Source organism: Mixophyes fleayi, chromosome 8 (genome assembly GCF_038048845.1).
Source record: "Mixophyes fleayi isolate aMixFle1 chromosome 8, aMixFle1.hap1, whole genome shotgun sequence".
Lineage (NCBI taxonomy): Eukaryota > Metazoa > Chordata > Amphibia > Anura > Limnodynastidae > Mixophyes > Mixophyes fleayi.
In genome coordinates, this window is record NC_134409.1 from 121,716,399 (window position 1) to 121,735,927 (window position 19,529).

General features: G+C 40.4%; 1 protein-coding gene across 22 annotated transcripts in view; it reads right to left on the reverse strand.

Moving 5' to 3' along the window:
• Positions 1-19,529, reverse strand: part of CADPS (calcium dependent secretion activator) — a 395,853-nt gene that overhangs the window by 251,672 nt on the left and 124,652 nt on the right. For all 22 annotated transcript variants that reach the window (XM_075183352.1, XM_075183348.1, XM_075183335.1 and 19 more), the window contains exon 3: positions 16,434-16,766. In XM_075183352.1, coding sequence (XP_075039453.1) covers positions 16,434-16,766 — 333 coding nt within the window. The remainder of the gene's footprint in view (positions 1-16,433; positions 16,767-19,529) is intronic.

A 19,529-nucleotide genomic window follows, 5' to 3' on the forward strand; every position in this document is an offset into this window, starting at 1 on the left:
TAGATATGAGATAGATAAAGATGAGATAGATAAAGATGAGATCAATAGAGGTGAGATAGATAGACATGAGATAGATAGATAGATAGATAGATAGATAGATAGATAGATAGATAGATAGATATAAGATAGATAGATAGATATGAGATAGATAGATATGAGATAGATAAAGATGAGATCAATAGAGGTGAGATAGATATGAGATAGATAGATAGATAGATAGATAGATAGATAGATAGATATGAGATAGATAGATATGAGATAGATAAAGATGAGATCAATAGAGGTGAGATAGATATGAGATAGATAGATAGATAGATAGATAGATAGATAGATAGATAGATAGATAGACAGATATGAGATTGATAGATTAGATATGAAATAAATCTGAGATTGATGGATTAGATATGAGATAGATAGATATGATATAGATAAAGATGAGATCCATAGAGGTGAGATAGATAGATAGATAGATAGATAGATAGATAGGATATAGGTATAGTCTGTACAAACATTACAAGATATACAACTGATTTTTCCCCCTTAAATGTATCATTTTACTTGCTATCATTCAGTTAAATCCACAGGGTTTTTAATTTTATATATATCAACTGCTACAATTTAATTTGGCCAGTCATATTGAAATGCATTTATTCTATTCCCCTAGACATATGGAACTAAACTTTCGTATCTATATAGACTTGGATATCTCCATTTCTATCTAAGCTATTTTATACAAACCATCTATTTCTTTGCCTTCTGGCCCTTATAGTGTGTTAGAGATAATAGATTTGGTGCTGTGCTGTTCATTACATCACATTATATTACACATACTATAAATATCTATATTGATCTATTTATCCATTGATATATAAACACACATAGTCATATAGTGTATACTTAGTTCTGCTTTTTACTAGCGTCATTATCATCTTTTTCCACTATATTTACTATATGTCCCCTAAGAGGAACATTTATAACATTTCTAAACATCTAATATTTATAAATTCAGCACTTTCAACATAATTATATAAAAATGTTCATTCTCCTCATTAGCCATTACGATCTACACGTTTTGATGCCCGGTTGAAATATATAAGCAAATATAAGGATAATATTAGACAAATATAAGAATTTCTGACCATTGCCCTTTGTGACTTCAAAAATGTTATGTTTGTTAAGACTTAGGAGCAGATTTACTAAAGCTTCTAAAGATGAAAAGTGGAGATATTGCCTTAGCAACCAATGAGATTGTAGCTATCATTTTCTAGCATGTACTAGATAAATTATAGCTAGAATCTGATTGGTTGCTATGGGCAATTCTGTTTCTGATTTTAGAGAACTTGTAAAACGTTTGCCGGGTCTTTTCTGCTCTAGCGGACTGCATGTTTGAGGCCTGATTATTCTGTAATGGATTTGGTATCAGAGAAGGAGTCCAATTGCCAAAGTGGAAAGAATCAGGAACAAGCCAAGGTCAGTGCTGGCAGAAGTGGAGAATTTGTTAAACAAACCAAAGTCAGTACAGGGTAATCAAGCAGAGTAGTCGAGGACAAGCCAATTTGGTACACAAAAAACAACAGTAAAAGCAGCAAGACAACATCACAGGTACAAACCACAATAATCTGGCAAGGAAAGCAGGAAGCTCCTGGGTTTAAATAGCCCAGTGCTCCTTCTAATTGGCCACTGATTGGGAACAGGTGATGCTCTTTGAGTAATTAGAAATCCCTGGAAATAATCTCTCAAGAACTGTAGCTCAAAGAATAACTGTCTTAGTAATAAATAAGCAACGTAATGAACATGGCAAACATGGTGCTTTCTAGCAAATTAGGAACCTGATCAAAGAAACCCCACAACATTTGTTTTACAATGTAAATTTTTTTGCAGCTTTGTAAATGAGAATTATTTTTATTGTTGTCATTATTAGATCTTTCAACAAGATAGGGCGGATTTATGGGCTTATATAGAGTTGGATGTATTTGCGCCCTGAATGTAAGCAGGAAAAGACACGGGCATGAAAAGTGCATCTACAAGCATATGTTCCAGCTGTACATCTGTAGCATATACACCAGGGTTTATGCCAAAAGTAACAAGAGAGCGTAGAGAAAGCGCAAAAATGTGGCTTGACAGTGTTAGTAGTAAGGTCATGAAATGCTCAACACAAGAGAGAATAATGTCTTGACAGAATTAATAATAAATGCGAGTCACATTTACAATATATAATAAAATGAATTACAAATACAAAATCTAAATTAAATTAAATACAACATCTGTGATTTTCACCTTTAAAAATTAAATGGACTTATACAATCCAAATGGAAAGATTAATTAAGTAATGTCAATGGAAGGCCTCAACTTCAAATAATGTAGCAGTCACACTAATGAATGAATGATCATCTAGAGGGGTAAATCTACGATCAGCCAATTATAGCTGGTGCTGCTGATTGTCATTTCGATCGGCCAATTACAGCTGGTGCTGCTGATTGTCATTTCGATCAGCCAATTACAGCTTGTGCTGCTGATTGTCATAATTGCATCTCGTTGCCCCAGCCCTCCAGCCCTCACAAAAGATGAGCCTTCTGACAGGTGTATATGCATCCGAGTCCAGGGGGTATATTCACCAAACTGCGGGTTTGAAAAAGTGGAGATGTTGCCTAGTTATCATTTATTTAGTACATTCTACAAAATGATAGATATAATCTGATTGGTTGCGATAGGCAACATCTCCACTTTTTCAAACCAGCAGTTTAGTAAATATACCCCTTGGTCTGCTTTTCACAATGACGTGACCATGTCCTTACTGTACTTGGCCTGTGTTTGAACGCCCCTTTGCTCCCCCATTCTGCCACTCTAAGCATAACTTGACAGAAGTGTAAGATGAAAAAATTAGCATTTGAACGTATGTTTATCTATTTTTGTTGAGCATGCACAGTACGGAATTGTGCATTGTACGGAAATAAAACCCAAGTACATCCAACTCTACATGATCCCTTTAGTTGGCAAGAAGGTTTATATTTTTAAATCTGCTCTCCGCTTCCTCTATCATTAGAGAACCACAAGGCTCAGTCCTTAACCCTCTTCCCTTTTTTATGTATTTCACTTCTCTTGGAAAACTAATAAACTCCCTTTGTCAGTATGACCGTTATGCAGATGACACTCACATTTATCTACACTGTTCAGATCTGTCACATCTTTGATGGCCGACATTACTGAATATCTTTCTGCTATTTCATCTTAGATGTCCTCTCGCCACCTCAAACCCAACTCTTCCAAAACTGAGCTATTAATGAAGCCACTTAACTGGCATCTCTATTTTTGCTGACATGACATTAAACCCTACCCCTCAAGCTTGCTGTCTAGATGTCATCCTTGACTCAGAGGTGTCCCTTGCTCTGAACATCTAACTCATCTCTAAATCCTGTTACATGTATCTAAAAAGTATCTCCAGAATACACATTATCACTTATCTCCCACAAGATACTACATAAACTTTAATGTATGCACTCATAACCTCCCGCACTGACTATTGCAGTTCCTTATTGGACTTCCCCTAAACAAACTTTCACCCCAGCAATCCATCATGGCAGCGGCTAAACTAATGTTAATTACCAAATGTTCTTCTACAGCTGCTCTTCTCTGCCAGATCCTACATTGGTTGTCTGCACAGATTCCAATATAAAATACTTCTACTAACATACAAACCCATTAATAAAATTGCACCAACCTACATTTCTTCAATAGTCTCACAATATCTCCCAACTTGACCACTTTGCCCTACCAAGTATCTGTGCCTATCATCCCCACTCATATTTGGGCTGCACCTTCGTATAGCTAGACTTTCCACTAGCCTCCAAACCATCACGTATTCCCTGAACACTGACCTCTTCAGGAAAGTTTATCGAATTCCAAAACCATCTTATTAATCTCCCTAGACTGGTCTACCCGATTACCACCACTCTACACAGTTTATGCAAAACAGGCATTTATTCTCTCCCTAAACTCAAACAACCTACTAACACTTAATTCAACATGGCCGTGGGACTTGGTCATATAGACCCACAAAGCATTTCCCATTATCTATATGGACTAATATGCAGTCTATCGCCCTTGACCTCATGTATCAAACTCCTAATTTCCTATAGATTGTGAGTTTGTAAGCAGGACCCTCTTACTTCTTGGTCTGTTTGGTAACACTGGACTTGTTTTATTCATGCGTCTGTTCCTGAATATAAAGTGTGCACAATTTGTTGGTGATTTATAAAAAAAAAGGGAGAATAATAATAATAATTATTATTATTATTTTATGGCTCTATTATACAAACAACGATGTCCACTCAAACTAAACTCGCTCTTTACACAGAGAGAGGCTTAATGAGCTGGGGTTATCTACTATAATTCCTGAAAGTAATCCTTAATGATGAATGCCTAGTCCGGTACTTGTACTATTTATATCTGCTCTTAGGATTCTAATGCTGAATTAGTCTTGCAAAAGCCAAGTAATGATGTACCATAATTAAATTATGACAATTTTTAATTACATGTAAATAGGAAACCATTCTAAATATTCTCTAAATTACCCATATTACATTAATTTAATAACATATTAACGGCATTCACTTGGATCAGGTCTACATTAAAATCTTGCGTAACATTTCACCTTCACAAATATAGACGCAGACATCTATATTCTTTCTGTATATTGCTGGTGTCTGTCATTCTTTGCAGGACAGAATTAAAAAAGGGGTCATTTAAAATGAACCAGCAAATCATAAAATTCACCTTCGTATGCATCATCCTAGCTCAGCCCCCACTGCACGATGACGCAAATCATGGCATGCATGGGGGGGGGGGGGGGCATAATGGGCTACCTTGGGCTGAGTCACAGGGCCACCTGCATTTTTTTTTTCTCTTAAAATGCTCTTGGCTGCTGAGCTGAGTCTTGACCCCCCCCCCCCCCCCCGGCTAATTTTTGCCAGCCCTACCCTGATTGGCACCTTTGGAGTCTTGGAAATAATTGAGTATAATATCCTGATCACATACATTTTGTGCCAGATGTTTCAAAGACTTCCAAAGGCAGACTTTAGAATATTCCAACTCTACATGCCCTCGTTAGATTGTAAGCTCTTTGGGACACAGCCCTTTATTCTCATGAGTTTTCAAACTATTGCACTTATTGCATTGCAATCCCATTCTGCTCATGAACATTTTATACCAATTTATTTATGCTCATTACTGTGAGTTGCTGATTGCCGAATACCCCATTTGACTCTTTATAGATTGAAAGATCCATACATACGTAAATATCCTGGGAAATCAAAGTGAATTCCAGTGTATGTATAAACTAAGAGAGAAATCTGGCTGCCATAAAACGTATCCAAATCATCTCAGGGTACTACTGGTTAATGGCACTGGAAATCTGTAGCCTGGAATCCTTATCCTATGTCTTAGACCCATAGTAGTGAAACTATATTTTATTCTTAAATCAAAATGAAGAGTTTTTATTAAAACCGGTGCACTGTGAATTAAAGTGAGCTGTAGACCATAGCAACCAATCAGACGTTTACTTTAATTATCTAAACTGTACTAGAAAATGAGCAAACAAATCTGATTGGTTGCTATGGTTTATAGCACAACTTTTGAAAACTGCTCCTCAATATGTGTTTGTAAAGTTTTTTTTGTTGATAAAAAATAGTGGTACTCCCCTCGTCTGAGAGATGTCTGGTATGGACAAGCAAGCATTATGCCATTTCCCATGATTATTTAGGGTCCCATATTTCTTTGAGTCAGTAAGTAATATGCATACGCCTCAAATGTCTGTTCCTTCATAAGCTGTGGGTGTGGCCAAGTCTATTCTGGGCGTGGCTTAGCCTATCAGAGGCGTGGGTTAAATAGCCCAGGTATCACAAAAATGGGTTTGTTGATGGGTATAAAAATGGCTGCTGCCACTCTTGTTGGTAAATGCAAATAAGCAATATTACTTTCTTGGAAATGACAATTGATTACATGTTTAGAAATATAAATTGAAGGTTATTTTCATTGTTCTACATTACCACCCAGAAGAAAGCATCAGATTGTATTTCTCTCATGTGTCATCACATAGATAGACAAACAATGACGGCAGAATCTCATATGACCATGTCAAGGTGTTTAATAATCGTTTTGTTCCTGCTGGCCCGCTTCAATCATTTGGAAGAACCTCTGTGCTGAACGCTTACTGGTATTGCCAATTACCCTACAGAGGTTTTGTCAAGGGTACAACTCTGTTAACACATTTTAATAGCACACACCTCTGAAATATCATTGACCTCAACAGATCTCATTTGGTGAGCCCGTGGAAAGCATGGGATCTGTAATTGGGCTCATTCTGTCAAGTGATCCTATGTGTGAGATGTTTTATTTGCAGACAAGTCTGTAAACTGTATTAATGTTACTTAGCAGAGGAAATGTGAAAAGCTGCAGCTTTCATCAGGGCGAGAAAAACTTATCACATATCTAGTATATAAATGCCTAGTGGCGTGTGTGGAACAAAAAAAAAAATAAAAAGCTGCAGCGCCACCTGCTGGGCAGAGTTATACACTGACTTATATATTTCTTGAAGGAGAAGTGACAGTTGGGAGTCGTTGGTGGTTGCCGGGGGTGACAGTGGGGAGTTTTTAACACCTTAAGTAGCTTGATGAAGGATGTGGCGATGAAGATGAAGGATGAGGTGATGGAGAAAAATGATGAGGTGGTGACATGTGGACAAAACCACGTTAAAAAAGGGCGCTTGCATCGGGAAGTAACGCTCTTCCCCTGAGGAGGCCTGGGCTAGGCCCAAATGCATGACAAGAACCTTTTTAACACCTTAAGTAGCTTGATTTGACTAGAATGCATGAGTATCATGCACGGGTTAACTTGTATAAGATACTTCCTTATAAAATGTCTTCTTCACGTATGAAGAACATATGTACAAGAGAAGGTTTTATGTAAATGTCAACATTCCACTCTGGACAATATTGAGAACGCCTTCAATGCACCCAAGCCACACCCCTATCTGTGCAAACCATACCCACATTTTACTATGCACTGCCTCCAATTGACTAAGTCACTCCCCTTCCAATGCCAATTAGTGGTATCTGTATATTTGATATACAGTAAATACTTACAAGTGGGTCATATCCTAGTGATAAAATACAATTAATATAATGTAAGTTCTGTGCAGTCCATTGATCATAGCATTTAACAGATGTGTTGCTCAAGCTATACAGGTACTTGCCTACTTTTACTACTTCGCTTCTGGGACATGCAGAAGCAAGGTAGACGCAATTCACATCATCAAGGTGGGACAATCATGTCATTAACCCTCACTAACCTCAATAAGCAATGAGTGTCATGGAGTGATCACACAATTCATGTCCCTCTGTAAAACAGTTTAGCTTTACAACTGAACCAAGATGGTTATAGCATTACTACAAATGGACCAATAGCCGCTATTACTAGGGGAGATATCAAAAAAGGGTATTATTTTATTTAACAACCTTTATTCATATAGCGCCAACATATTATAGCTGTCAGAGTTCAGTGCAGTGCAGGAAATATTGTTATCAGCCAGTAGGCTGATAGTATCTGCAGTAGTCAGTGTGGGGGGAACAGTTTCACAAAAGAGAAGAGAGAGCCAGTGTAAGGGGCGGTGAGCACACGTATTTGCCAGTTAATGCTCTGCATATAAGACCAGGCACCAGCTATGGTATTGCGTATTAGACTGAACATTCCATTTGGTTGAATGTAATGTACGTGGCACCAGGCTTGGCACAACATAAATCGGCTCCTAATTTTTGGAGCTAGCTCTTGTGTTTTTCTGACACATTTATTGAGACCAATTCATACTCTATGTGCCAACTGAGTCGGTCGTGCTAGATGTTTACTGAAGCTGAACGAAAGCCAGAAGTTGCTGTGCTGGCGTATGCAGTCAGCTCCACTTCTGTGAACTTATAGCAGCACGGCAGACTCTGAGACACTGAGGGAATTTGAGAGGTAGGCGCAGGAGCAGCAGTAGATCTAGTAGTTGATGATCACTTGTTAATGCAGCATTGCACCTTCTTCCCAACTGCAATGCTGGAGGGCACATAGTACAAAAAACATACAAAAGTGATAGGCGTTTTAATAATGCAATAAGGTCAGTAGAGGTCAATGGGATGTGTGCAACGTGACTGTAATATGGTCTGTGTATCTGAGCTGCTGGTCCAGTATTCATGTTGGGGGTGGGGGACACCATCACTTCTGTCTCATATTGTGTGAAACTGGCCCTGGTTCTAGACAGTAATGAGTTAAGGCCAGATAATAAAGTATTACAGAGAGGCATTCGTAGGTTGCCATAGGCAAATCGAGCCTGGGGCACTGTATAATTGAGGTGGCTGGACCCTGCCCCAGCTTCACACGGCTCTGCTTGAAAAGGGAGAGCTGCGTGCACCTAACAGTAGTGCACGCAGCATTGCCCATGTATATTATGGGGATAGGAAGTGTTGGGGAGCAACCAAGCACTGCCTAAAATTATAGCCACGTCCCCATGCATGCTGGTCATGCTCACTGGCCGAGTGGTGTGGAAATACCCCTCTACAAATCCTGCGTTTGCCCCTGGTTGGGACATTAGGGTCAGTGAGTGCATGCAGGAGGATACAGTAAGAAGGTATTTGGGGTTGGATGGAGTAAATGGTTTTGCACTATGTCAGCACTGGAAACATTGGACCTGATTCATTAAAGAAAGTAAAGCAAAGAAATGGGTGACTTTGAACCTTGGCAAAACCATGTTCCCATGCAAGGGGTGCAAATGAGTTTATTATTTTGCACATAAGGAAAATACTGGCTGTTTTTTCAAGTAGCACACACATACTTGATTGCTTTATTTGTACACTGACGTTAAAAGTTGATCTAGGACCGTGATGGCGAACCTATGACACGCGTGTCACTGGTGACACGCTGAGGCATTTTGACTGACACGCAGGGCCGGCGCTAGATGGTCCGCTCCCGACTTCCACCTGCCCCCAATGTGCTTCTGGCTCCGGCTCTCAGCTGTCACTGGTGCTTCCCCTCCCTTCCAGAGCTCCCGATGTGACGTGATGACGTCACGCGCAGCTGCGTAGTAGGCTGCGCGGTCTTTCTTCCCGAGGTGGCGAGTGAATGCCGGCAGCTTAAATAGCAGGTAAGAAAATACCTGCGCGGGTGGCGGGGCGGGGGTTAATGACTAAAAAATACTGGGCAACAGCTGTAGGAGAGACAAGGAAAGAAAAGAAAATACCTGTGGGGGGATAAGTAAAAATATCTGCAGGGGGAGCAACTAAACCTGGCTGTGTGGGGGGTTAAGAAATACCTGCAGTGGGGACAATGAATGTAGGAGGGGGTAATGAAAATATCTGCAGGGTGAAGTAAGGAAAAATTGCTACAGGGGGGGTATCAATGACTGCAGTGGGGGTAATGAAAATATCTGCAGGGTGAAGTAAGGAAAAATGGCTACAGGGAAGGGTGTCAATGGCTGCAGAAGGGGTAATGAAAATGGCCAAAGGTGGGTAATGAAATGAATTTTACTATTATTAGTTAAGAATTATTTTTATATATACAATGGGGCAGGGACTGATGTGAATGAGTTCTCTGTACAGCGCTGCGGAATCAAATAAATGCTGATGATGATGATGATATACATATATTTTTATAGATATTATCAATTATATACATTTTTATACACTTTACTCCCCACAGTGCTGTTTTTCTTATGTTTAGATGTGTGATTTAGTTAAAGGGAGTGCAATAGTCCCTTTTAACAGCCATCAAACTGACTTTTATCTTTCTCCTGCCAGGGTTCTTCTTCTTTAGGGGCTGTGTTTTTCTGTCCTGTCATCTGGAGCCTCTTCTACTGTTCCAAGCCCTGCCTAGTTCCTGCTCCACAGACTTGCTGAGTTCTGCCAAAAGTGCTGCAGGTACGCGCCTGCCTACTGATAGTTACAGAAGGGAGTACGTAGTGTAGTGCTTTAAATTATTTTGTACAGGAGTCTGTCCAACAACAAACTAATAAACAGTACAAATATATTAAAAATATAACTCTTTCTTTATTAGGGCTGTAAATATCACCAAATTATGGATATTTCTTGAAGTGACACACGACCCAAGGACGGCAACACTTTTTTCCGATTTTCGACACACCAAGCTGAAAAGGTTAGCCATCACTGATCTAGGACATGCTCTATCCCAATTATAAATCTGTCCTCACAGTTTAAATTTACCCACCTCCCTCCAATGCAACATGGTTTTGCCAAGGTACAAAGTTACTAAATTAATTTTTTTTTTGCTTTCCTTTCCTTAATGAATCAGGCCCAATATATCAAAACAAATTATCATAAAAGTATATTATTATGTGTTGTCCATGGCATGTTTTATGTTGGCTACAATGATATTTTTTTTTAATTTTGGGATAAAATTAACTTATAAAGAATAGAAAAGGAGCATCGGTTTCTGAAAACTCTTCCACTGGGTAACAGTAAAGAAAAAGTGCTGCAACTCAATGAGGTGTTTGTTTTTATTTTGAAAACTATGTTAGCTAAATGGCAGCTAAAATCTGATTGGCTGCTAAGTGCAAGCCCACCTTTTCTGCACAGGTACCTGTGGAATAGTTTTTATAAATACCCTTGATCATCATAATCATCATCAGCTTGATCTCTTTTACACTGCAAAATAGTTAGATAATCTCATTTCTATCGCTCCCTTCCTGTATTTTATACACCATTCCAAACAACGAGACTGTTCTAAAAAATTACAACCAATTAATGCAAAGTCATTTCACTCATTATTACACAAGCTTTTAAATAAACCACATAATCGTCCCCCGAGAAATATACTATGCAACCAGCCCCGTACACATCTAAAGATGATCTTATCTTGAAGGTGAAAGCTTCTCACACATTTTATATATTTGCATAATGCAATATAAATGAAAAATCAAAGTTACTGTAAAAGATTAGGGTCAAGTTACTTTAATATTAAACCTAACCCTGAGTCGGCTGTTCTATCACCTGGTTCCTCAAACACAGAACAGGAGAAATTAAATAAAGCATGTAAGAAATAGCCTCTCCTCTGTGTCTTTACTTATAATTTAATAGGACAGGGGGGCTTCAGATATTTTACTTATGTCATGGATGAGACAACTGTAACCTGATCGGGTTTCCAGAACAATAGGTTAATCCTTAGTTTTAATCTAAGACAAGAAACGTTGGATCAGATCTTACTCATTAAAAAATATATTCTGTGTCCATTCTACAGAACATTGTTCACCGTAAATACCCTGCAATATGAAGCAGACATCATTGAGACAAAACAGTAAGATGGAACCAAAATTAGCAATTTAAAGACAAATATGGATACAGAGATGAAAATCTAAGGAGGTCTTAATGATGCTTTGTATCATCCTAAAACCGCAGGGTAATCTCTTCCTTTTGTTTAGCTCAGTGCCGACATCTGTAGCTAAATTTCCCATTTTCATATAGAAAACAAAACAGCACTGCAGCATGTGAGTCTGCTCAGATTATTATACTTGCATCAGGTCCTTAACATGGCATTTATCCTTCATTTATAGACTTGAAAGGATCTAAGTGCAGACTATGTGTGAACACAAAAGTGGTAACTGTGCATTGACGCTCTGGGGCTGATGCAGAGTTGGGTATAAGTTAGTGTTAGTAGTGTATCTTGTGTGAAATCTCTCTACACAGGCCCAAAAAATGGGCACACACATATGCGCCAATGGGGCTTTGCTCGATTCTGGCATGTGTCTATGGAGATTTTCTCGATTCCGACATTCGACTACGGAGACTTGCTCGATTCTGGCATGCGACTATGGAGATTTGCTCAATTCTGCCATGAGCTTAAGGAAACTTGCTCAATTCTGGCATGCGACTATGGAGATTTGCTCAATTCTGTCATGTTCCTATGGAGATTTGCTCGATTCTGGCATTCGACTATGGAGATTTGCTCAATTCTGGCATGCGCCTATGGAGACTTGCTCGATTCTGGCATGCGACTACGGAGATTTGCTCAATTCTGTTATGCGCCTATAGAGACTTGCTCGATTCTGGCATTCGACTACGGAGACTTGCTCGATTCTGGCATGCGCCTATAGAGACTTGCTCGATTCTGGCATTCGACTACGGAGACTTGCTCGATTCTGGCATTCGACTATGGAGATTTGTACAATTCTGGCATGCGCCTATGGAGATTTGCTCAATTCTGACATGCAACTACGAAGACTTGCTCGATTCTGGCATGCGCCTATAGAGATTTGCTCGATTCTGGCATTCGACTATGGAGATTTGCTCGATTCTGGCATGTGCCTATGGGGACTTGCTCGATTCTGGCATGCGACCATGGAGATTTGCTCAATTCTGGCATGCGCCTATGGGGACTTGCTCGATTCTGGCATGCGACTATGGGGACTTGCTTGATTCTGTCATGTTCCTATGGAGATTTGCTCGATTCTGGCATTCGACTATGGAGATTTGCTCAATTCTGGCATGCGCCTATGGAGATTTGCTCGATTCTGACATGTGACTACGGAGACTTGCCCGATTCTGGCATGCGCCTATAGAGATTTGCTCAATTCTGGCATTCGACTACGGAGACTTGCTCGATTCTGGCATGCACCTATGGGGACTTGCTCGATTCTGCCATGTGCCTATGGAGACTTGCTCAATTCTGGCATGCGACTATGGGGACTTGTTCGATTCTGTCATGTTCCTATGTAGATTTGCTCGATTCTGGCATTCGACTATGGAGATTTGCTCAATTCTGGCTTGCGCCTATGGAGACTTGCTCGATTCTGACATGCGCCTATAGAGACTTGCTCGATTCTGGTATTCGACTATGCAGATTTGCTCAATTCTGGCATGCGCCTATGGAGATTTGCTCGATTCTGAAATGCGACTACGGAGATTTGCTCGATTCTGGCATGCGCCTATAGAGATTTGCTCGATTCTGGCATTTGACTATGGAGATTTGCTCGATTCTGGCATGTGCCTATCGGGACTTGCTCGATTCTAGCATGTGACCATGGAAAGTTGGTCAATTCTGGCATGCGCCTATGGGGACTTGCTCGATTCTGGCATGCGACCATGGAGATTTGCTCAATTCTGGCATGCGCTTAAGGAGACTTGCTCGTTTCTGGCATGTGCCTATGGAGACTTGCTTGATACTGGCATGTGACTATGGAGACTTGCTCATTTCTGGCATGAGTCTATGGAGACTTGCTCGATTCTGGCATGCGACTATGGGGACTTGCTTGATTCTGTCATGTTCCTATGGAGATTTGCTCGATTCTGACATTCGACTATGGAGATTTGCTCAATTCTGGCATGCGCCTATGGAGATTTGCTCGATTCTGACATGTGACTACGGAGACTTGCCCGATTCTGGCATGCGCCTATAGAGATTTGCTCAATTCTGGCATTCGACTACGGAGACTTGCTCGATTCTGGCATGCACCTATGGGGACTTGCTCGATTCTGCCATGTGCCTATGGAGACTTGCTCAATTCTGGCATGCGACTATGGGGACTTGTTCGATTCTGTCATGTTCCTATGTAGATTTGCTCGATTCTGGCATTCGACTATGGAGATTTGCTCAATTCTGGCTTGCGCCTATGGAGACTTGCTCGATTCTGACATGCGCCTATAGAGACTTGCTCGATTCTGGTATTCGACTATGCAGATTTGCTCAATTCTGGCATGCGCCTATGGAGATTTGCTCGATTCTGAAATGCGACTACGGAGATTTGCTCGATTCTGGCATGCGCCTATAGAGATTTGCTCGATTCTGGCATTTGACTATGGAGATTTGCTCGATTCTGGCATGTGCCTATCGGGACTTGCTCGATTCTAGCATGTGACCATGGAAAGTTGGTCAATTCTGGCATGCGCCTATGGGGACTTGCTCGATTCTGGCATGCGACCATGGAGATTTGCTCAATTCTGGCATGCGCTTAAGGAGACTTGCTCGTTTCTGGCATGTGCCTATGGAGACTTGCTTGATACTGGCATGTGACTATGGAGACTTGCTCATTTCTGGCATGAGTCTATGGAGACTGGTTCGATACTGGCATGAGTCTATGGAGACTGGCTCGATACTGGCATGAGTCTACGGAGACTGGCTCGATACTGGCATGAGTCTATGGAGACTGGCTCGATACTGGCATGAGTCTATGGAGACTGGCTCGATACTGGCATTAGTCTATGGAGACTTGCCCAATTTTGGCATGCGCCTACGAAGACTTGCTCAATTCTCCATCTGTGCCTGGAAGGGTGGGACAGGGGAAGGATAGAAGCGTTCTAACCTAGTCTGAGTACAGGTACACATGCTGCTCATGCAAAGACGACTACATCTTGCCATATGTGCCGGACTTCATACGGGCAGATAGACGCTCATTTTCCCAGTTATTATTTCACTCCAATTTTGCGGCCAACTTTGCATCAGCCCACCTGTGTTTTGCAAAAATGTCCACACAAAATATGAATGCGCAATAACCAAGAGGAGCAAAGCTAATTGCCAACTGGTATCTATACAGGTACAGCGCATTTGCACTTTGTCAGCAAGTGACCTCTCAGAGTCTCATACGATGTGCACGGAAACTGAAATGCTGTATTTTTCTTTTTTAAGCAAAACACTTTGCAAAATATAGAGTCAATTTCAAAACACTTAATGATGAACACAGTCTGTTCACTTATAATACAAATGCAGCCTGGCCATGCCCGTAAGAGCCTGGTTTTAAACCAGTATTTCCAGATTGCCTATCCCAGAGGGAACAGTTTTTATTGTGGCTGAGATAACCAATCATATACAAAAATACATAAGTTATATAATGTCACAGCATTATGCTTCTTGGATGTACTAGGGTGGACCCAATTGTGGGTTTCATTATGCATGACAGTTTATATGACTCTTAATCTGTCCTGGAGGTCTGTGGTACACCAAGCTATTTTTGACAACTAGTGAAAGACAATGCCTAGAGACAGGCTGATGGACGTTTTACTGAAGGCAAATTCCTGGCCCAGATATCAGGCTATTGGTAGCCTTTATAAGCATAAATAGCATGAATAAATTATACTATACATAAATAACTTGACCGATCTCACACAAGTTTGTCTTTTTTAAACACTGACAACTGCGGAAATCATTGAGACTCTTCCATAAAACAGAATAGTGATTGACAGATCAGCTGCCCCAGATGCAGGCGGAATCACTCAGCCACCCAGCACCTGTTGTTGAGATGGATAAGTGATGTCACTTGGGAAATGATTAAGATTAGCCAGAAGGAAGATATGAAGGGAAATGGGAATAGTAAATAGCATCTAAAAAGTAGAGATGAGCGAAGTTTTAGAATTTATTTGGGTATTTGCCTTGTTCTGGACGCAAATTTTTTGGCCTTAAAAATGTGACCGGTCCAACCCCAGCTCTATCACACTGCAGAATGCATTGGTCCTTATCATCCCAGCTCTGTTCATATATAATAATTCCACGGAATGCCAAAGCAAAATCGGAACTTGAAGATTGTATCACCGGAACTTTGCAAACCTGGGGTCATCAACATCATCATTTATTTATATAGCGCCACTAATTTTGCAGCTATACTATTTACTATGTTGTGACAAACTTTTGCCTGATGGTGGCTCAGTGGTTAGCACTTCTGCCTCACAGTGCTGGGGTCATGAGTTCAATTCCCGACCATAGCCTTATCTGTGTGGAGTTTGTATGTTTTCCCCGTGTTTTTGTGGGTTTCCTCTGGGTGCTCCGGTTTCCTCCCACACTCCAAAAAACATACTGGTAGGTTAATTGGCTGCTATCAAAATTGACCCTAGTCTGTCTCCCTGTCTATGTCTGTGTGTGTGTGTGTGTCTATATTAGGGACTTTAGACTGTAATCTCCAATGGGGCAGGGACTGATGTGAATGAGTTCTCTGCACAGTGCTGCGGAATTAGTGGCACTATATAAATAAATGATGATGATGATTATCTTATGTCAAGGGTCCTTACCGCCTCGGTAATAATGTCTTGCACGGCAGGCAAGGGGGCTCCTCATTTATTGATAACCAACCAGTTTATTATAAAATCAATTAAAATATTCAGTGCAAAATTAAAATTCGCAATTCTTACAATAAAACAAGAGTTACTGTGGTGATCACAAATATTCTTGATCTTCCATCCTGTATTTACCATGTACAGATTAACAAACATAATAATGTAATTATTGACAAAGGCTGTGCGCTAAGCTGCTTACTATTTTGGGCTCCCAAGCACATCTCTTGCCAGAGAATGCAAGCGTGCAAGCCCACTGATGGATGCACTGCTCTGCCTGAGTACTGTACTGACATAAAAGATTAAAGAGACCCACAGGAACAGAGCTTACTCTATGAATCATACATGACTTCTCACCTGGCAAGCGTTGTACAGAAGTTGGTGTTCGAACTTCTTAATCCCCAGGATCTGTTGGAACATTTCGTAAAGTTGTTCCTTGCTGAGGATGAGCTCCGAGGCCGCACTTGCCGTCATCCTGGCTTGTTGCTTGCGGGGGTCCTCTTCTCCCCGGTAAATGGCGTCGAATTTAGCCATCCAGGAGCTCAGAACAGTCTCCTTGCTGAGGCCATCGATTTCGGGGAGGCTCCTCACTCTCTTCTCTATGTGCTTTTTGAAAACCTCGCGAGAGTCGTTAGCAGAACACCCTCCACTCTGGACCATCCTGGCCACTCGGTCGCTCTTCAGGAAGACCTAGAATTTCACGTAAGAAACATTATTGCATGGAATAACTTTACACAAGAGTTTTAATTCTGTCTAGTTTCTGAAACTCAATATATTTTGTAGCTGCTACTATCAAATAAATAAGGGTAGTATAAGAAGTTACATTTAGTTTTTATGTTGAATCCATAAACCCACGCTGGCAATTCATGCCCGGCGCACTAAAAAAATAAAGACAGATAAACAGGTTTATATACTTCATCATTAAGGCGAGCACTACACTGCCTTTAATACTCTATGTGCAATGCATTTCTTTAAAGGATAATTCCTCCCAGAAAATTTAAATTCCCCCTTATAACTGAACTTTGGGGGTGCAATGCCGGGGGAACTCTGAAGTTCTGGATAATTAACCCTGGCCAGCATTGTCATCAATATTAGAGATGCCCACCCGAACTTAGGGGATCCGAGCAGGCTCGCCAGCTGACTCGGTACTTTCGTGTGTCCTCGGATCTGAATCGAGGCAAACATCATTGTTACGTTGTTGGATCTCACAGGTTTTGGATTCCATAAGTATCTCCCTCCCCAGGAGAAACAGGGCTAGCAGTGTTCTTGTCACTCTCTTCAGTGCCATTGCTCGTGCCATTGCTCATACAGAAACAGGAGGGGTAGCAGTGTTCTTGTCACTCTCCAGTGACATTGCTCAGTGCCATTGCTCATACAGAAACAGGGGGGTAGCAGTGTTCTTGTCACTTGACAAAGATTGACTGGAAATTACTGAAAGTTAATGTTATTGAGGTTAATAATAATGTAGGGATAAAAAATAGCCAAATTATGTGATTTAGCACAAAACAAAAGGTATTTTAGAAAAAAAGATTGGGATCCAAAACCAAAACCAAAAGACGCGAGGGCGGTTTTGCCAAAACCAAAACACGAAGTTAATCCAGATCCAAAACCAAAACCAAAACACGGGGGACAGTGAACATCCCTAATCAGTATTCATTTCTGGAAAACACCAGCAGGGGGGGGAGAGTGCAAACAGTGTTGTGTTGGTTCATACCCACAGTTCGCTAGGTGGGATTAGGGGGGCAGTGGTAGCTGAAAATTAATTTTCGGGTGGTCTTATCCTTAAAAGTGAACGGAAGTCAGATTTTTTCAAACTATTACCATTGGATTTCTCCAATGAATATATATTCCTTTTGCAGAGCTTCCCAAAACCTTTGTAAATGTGTCACAGAAAGCAGCTTCCCATCCATCTGAAGGTAATTCATTGTATTTCTATCTTTTATACAGTAAACGTTCTTTCCTGTGTCTAAACAAAACTCCCCCCCCCTGTTTACCTCTAAATTCCATTAATGCACACTGTTCCCGTATACGGACAAGGTTTATTTTCATTGTCAGAACTTCAAAGCTTTACATTATTTAGATTCTAAAGGAAGGCTGTGCTGAGTGCTTGGTGGTTGGTAAGGACAGATATGAAGTCAAGGTAACAAAACATCAAAGCAGTCTAAAATACAGCTGTCACCTTACTCTATACATAATGGGTTGCCTAGTAATAGAGGAAGACAAAGAACACCAAATAAGAACAATTTTAGTAATTTCTAGAAATAAATATCATATTTTATATAGCTGTTAAATGGGTGGGCGTTAAGGAAAACATTCGGGACTTTACTATCAACAATTAACTAAAAACAGTTTTGCTCATAGTTTTGTATAATTATTGCAGGTGTTGATTCTAAGGGGGAATTCAATTGTCCGTGTTACTTGCTGCGCTCTTTTACAGTTACTACGGTAATTCTGCGCATTATTACAGTTAGTACGGTAATTTCAACGCTGATCGCGATGAGAGTTGCTAGCAGAAATCTGTGTTAAAATTACTATACTATCGGTAATAGTGCGCGGGCCAACGTTACTTTCACGAGAAATGCGACCAATTGAATTTCCCCCCTAAGAGAACTATTTTCAGATCCCACTTTTTTCACAAGAAATGGAACAGTTACCTTGGACACTGAGGACCGGATTCATTAAGGAACGCAACGTGAATACAATTTGCGATCTTTTAAATTGGACGGAAACTATGGGCTGGTATGACCGTATTCAAGTACGGATCTGAAGAAACATTTCTAGTTGTAAATGGGTATAAGTCCGCTCTGCATATGCGCCACTTGCCGTATGCAGACAGACGTAACACTGCAGGATACGCACAATGCTTATGTGCAATTAGAACACACAGATAAAAATGTATGAAATACATTAACACCTGTTAATAATATTATTATAATATAGGGCCTGATTCATTAGGGAAAGTAAGTAAAAAAAATGAGTACTTTTTTCCTGGACAAACACCATGTTACAATGCAAGGGGTGCAAGTTAGTTTATTATTTTGCACATACGTTAAATACCGGCTGCTTTTTCATGTAGCACACAGATACTTGATAGCTTCAATTTTACCCTGAAATTTAAAGTTGATCTAGGACATGCTCTACCCCAACTATAAATCTGCCATCACATTTTAAATTGAGCTCTCCCTCCAAAGCAACATGGTTTTGCCAAGGTGCAAAGTTACTCATTTTTATGTTTTGCTTTCCTTAATGAATCAGGCACATAGTCATTAATAAAAATACATTTTAAAAAAAATGCTTTTTTTTCTCCCATGAAAGACATATATTAGGATGTTCTTAATGCCCAGGCACCAGGATCCGATCGCAGGGGTGGAGGAATCATTCCCCCTGCGATCATGTGATTTGTCACAGGCAGAGCACATGATCGCAGGGGGAATGAATCCTCCACCCCTGCGA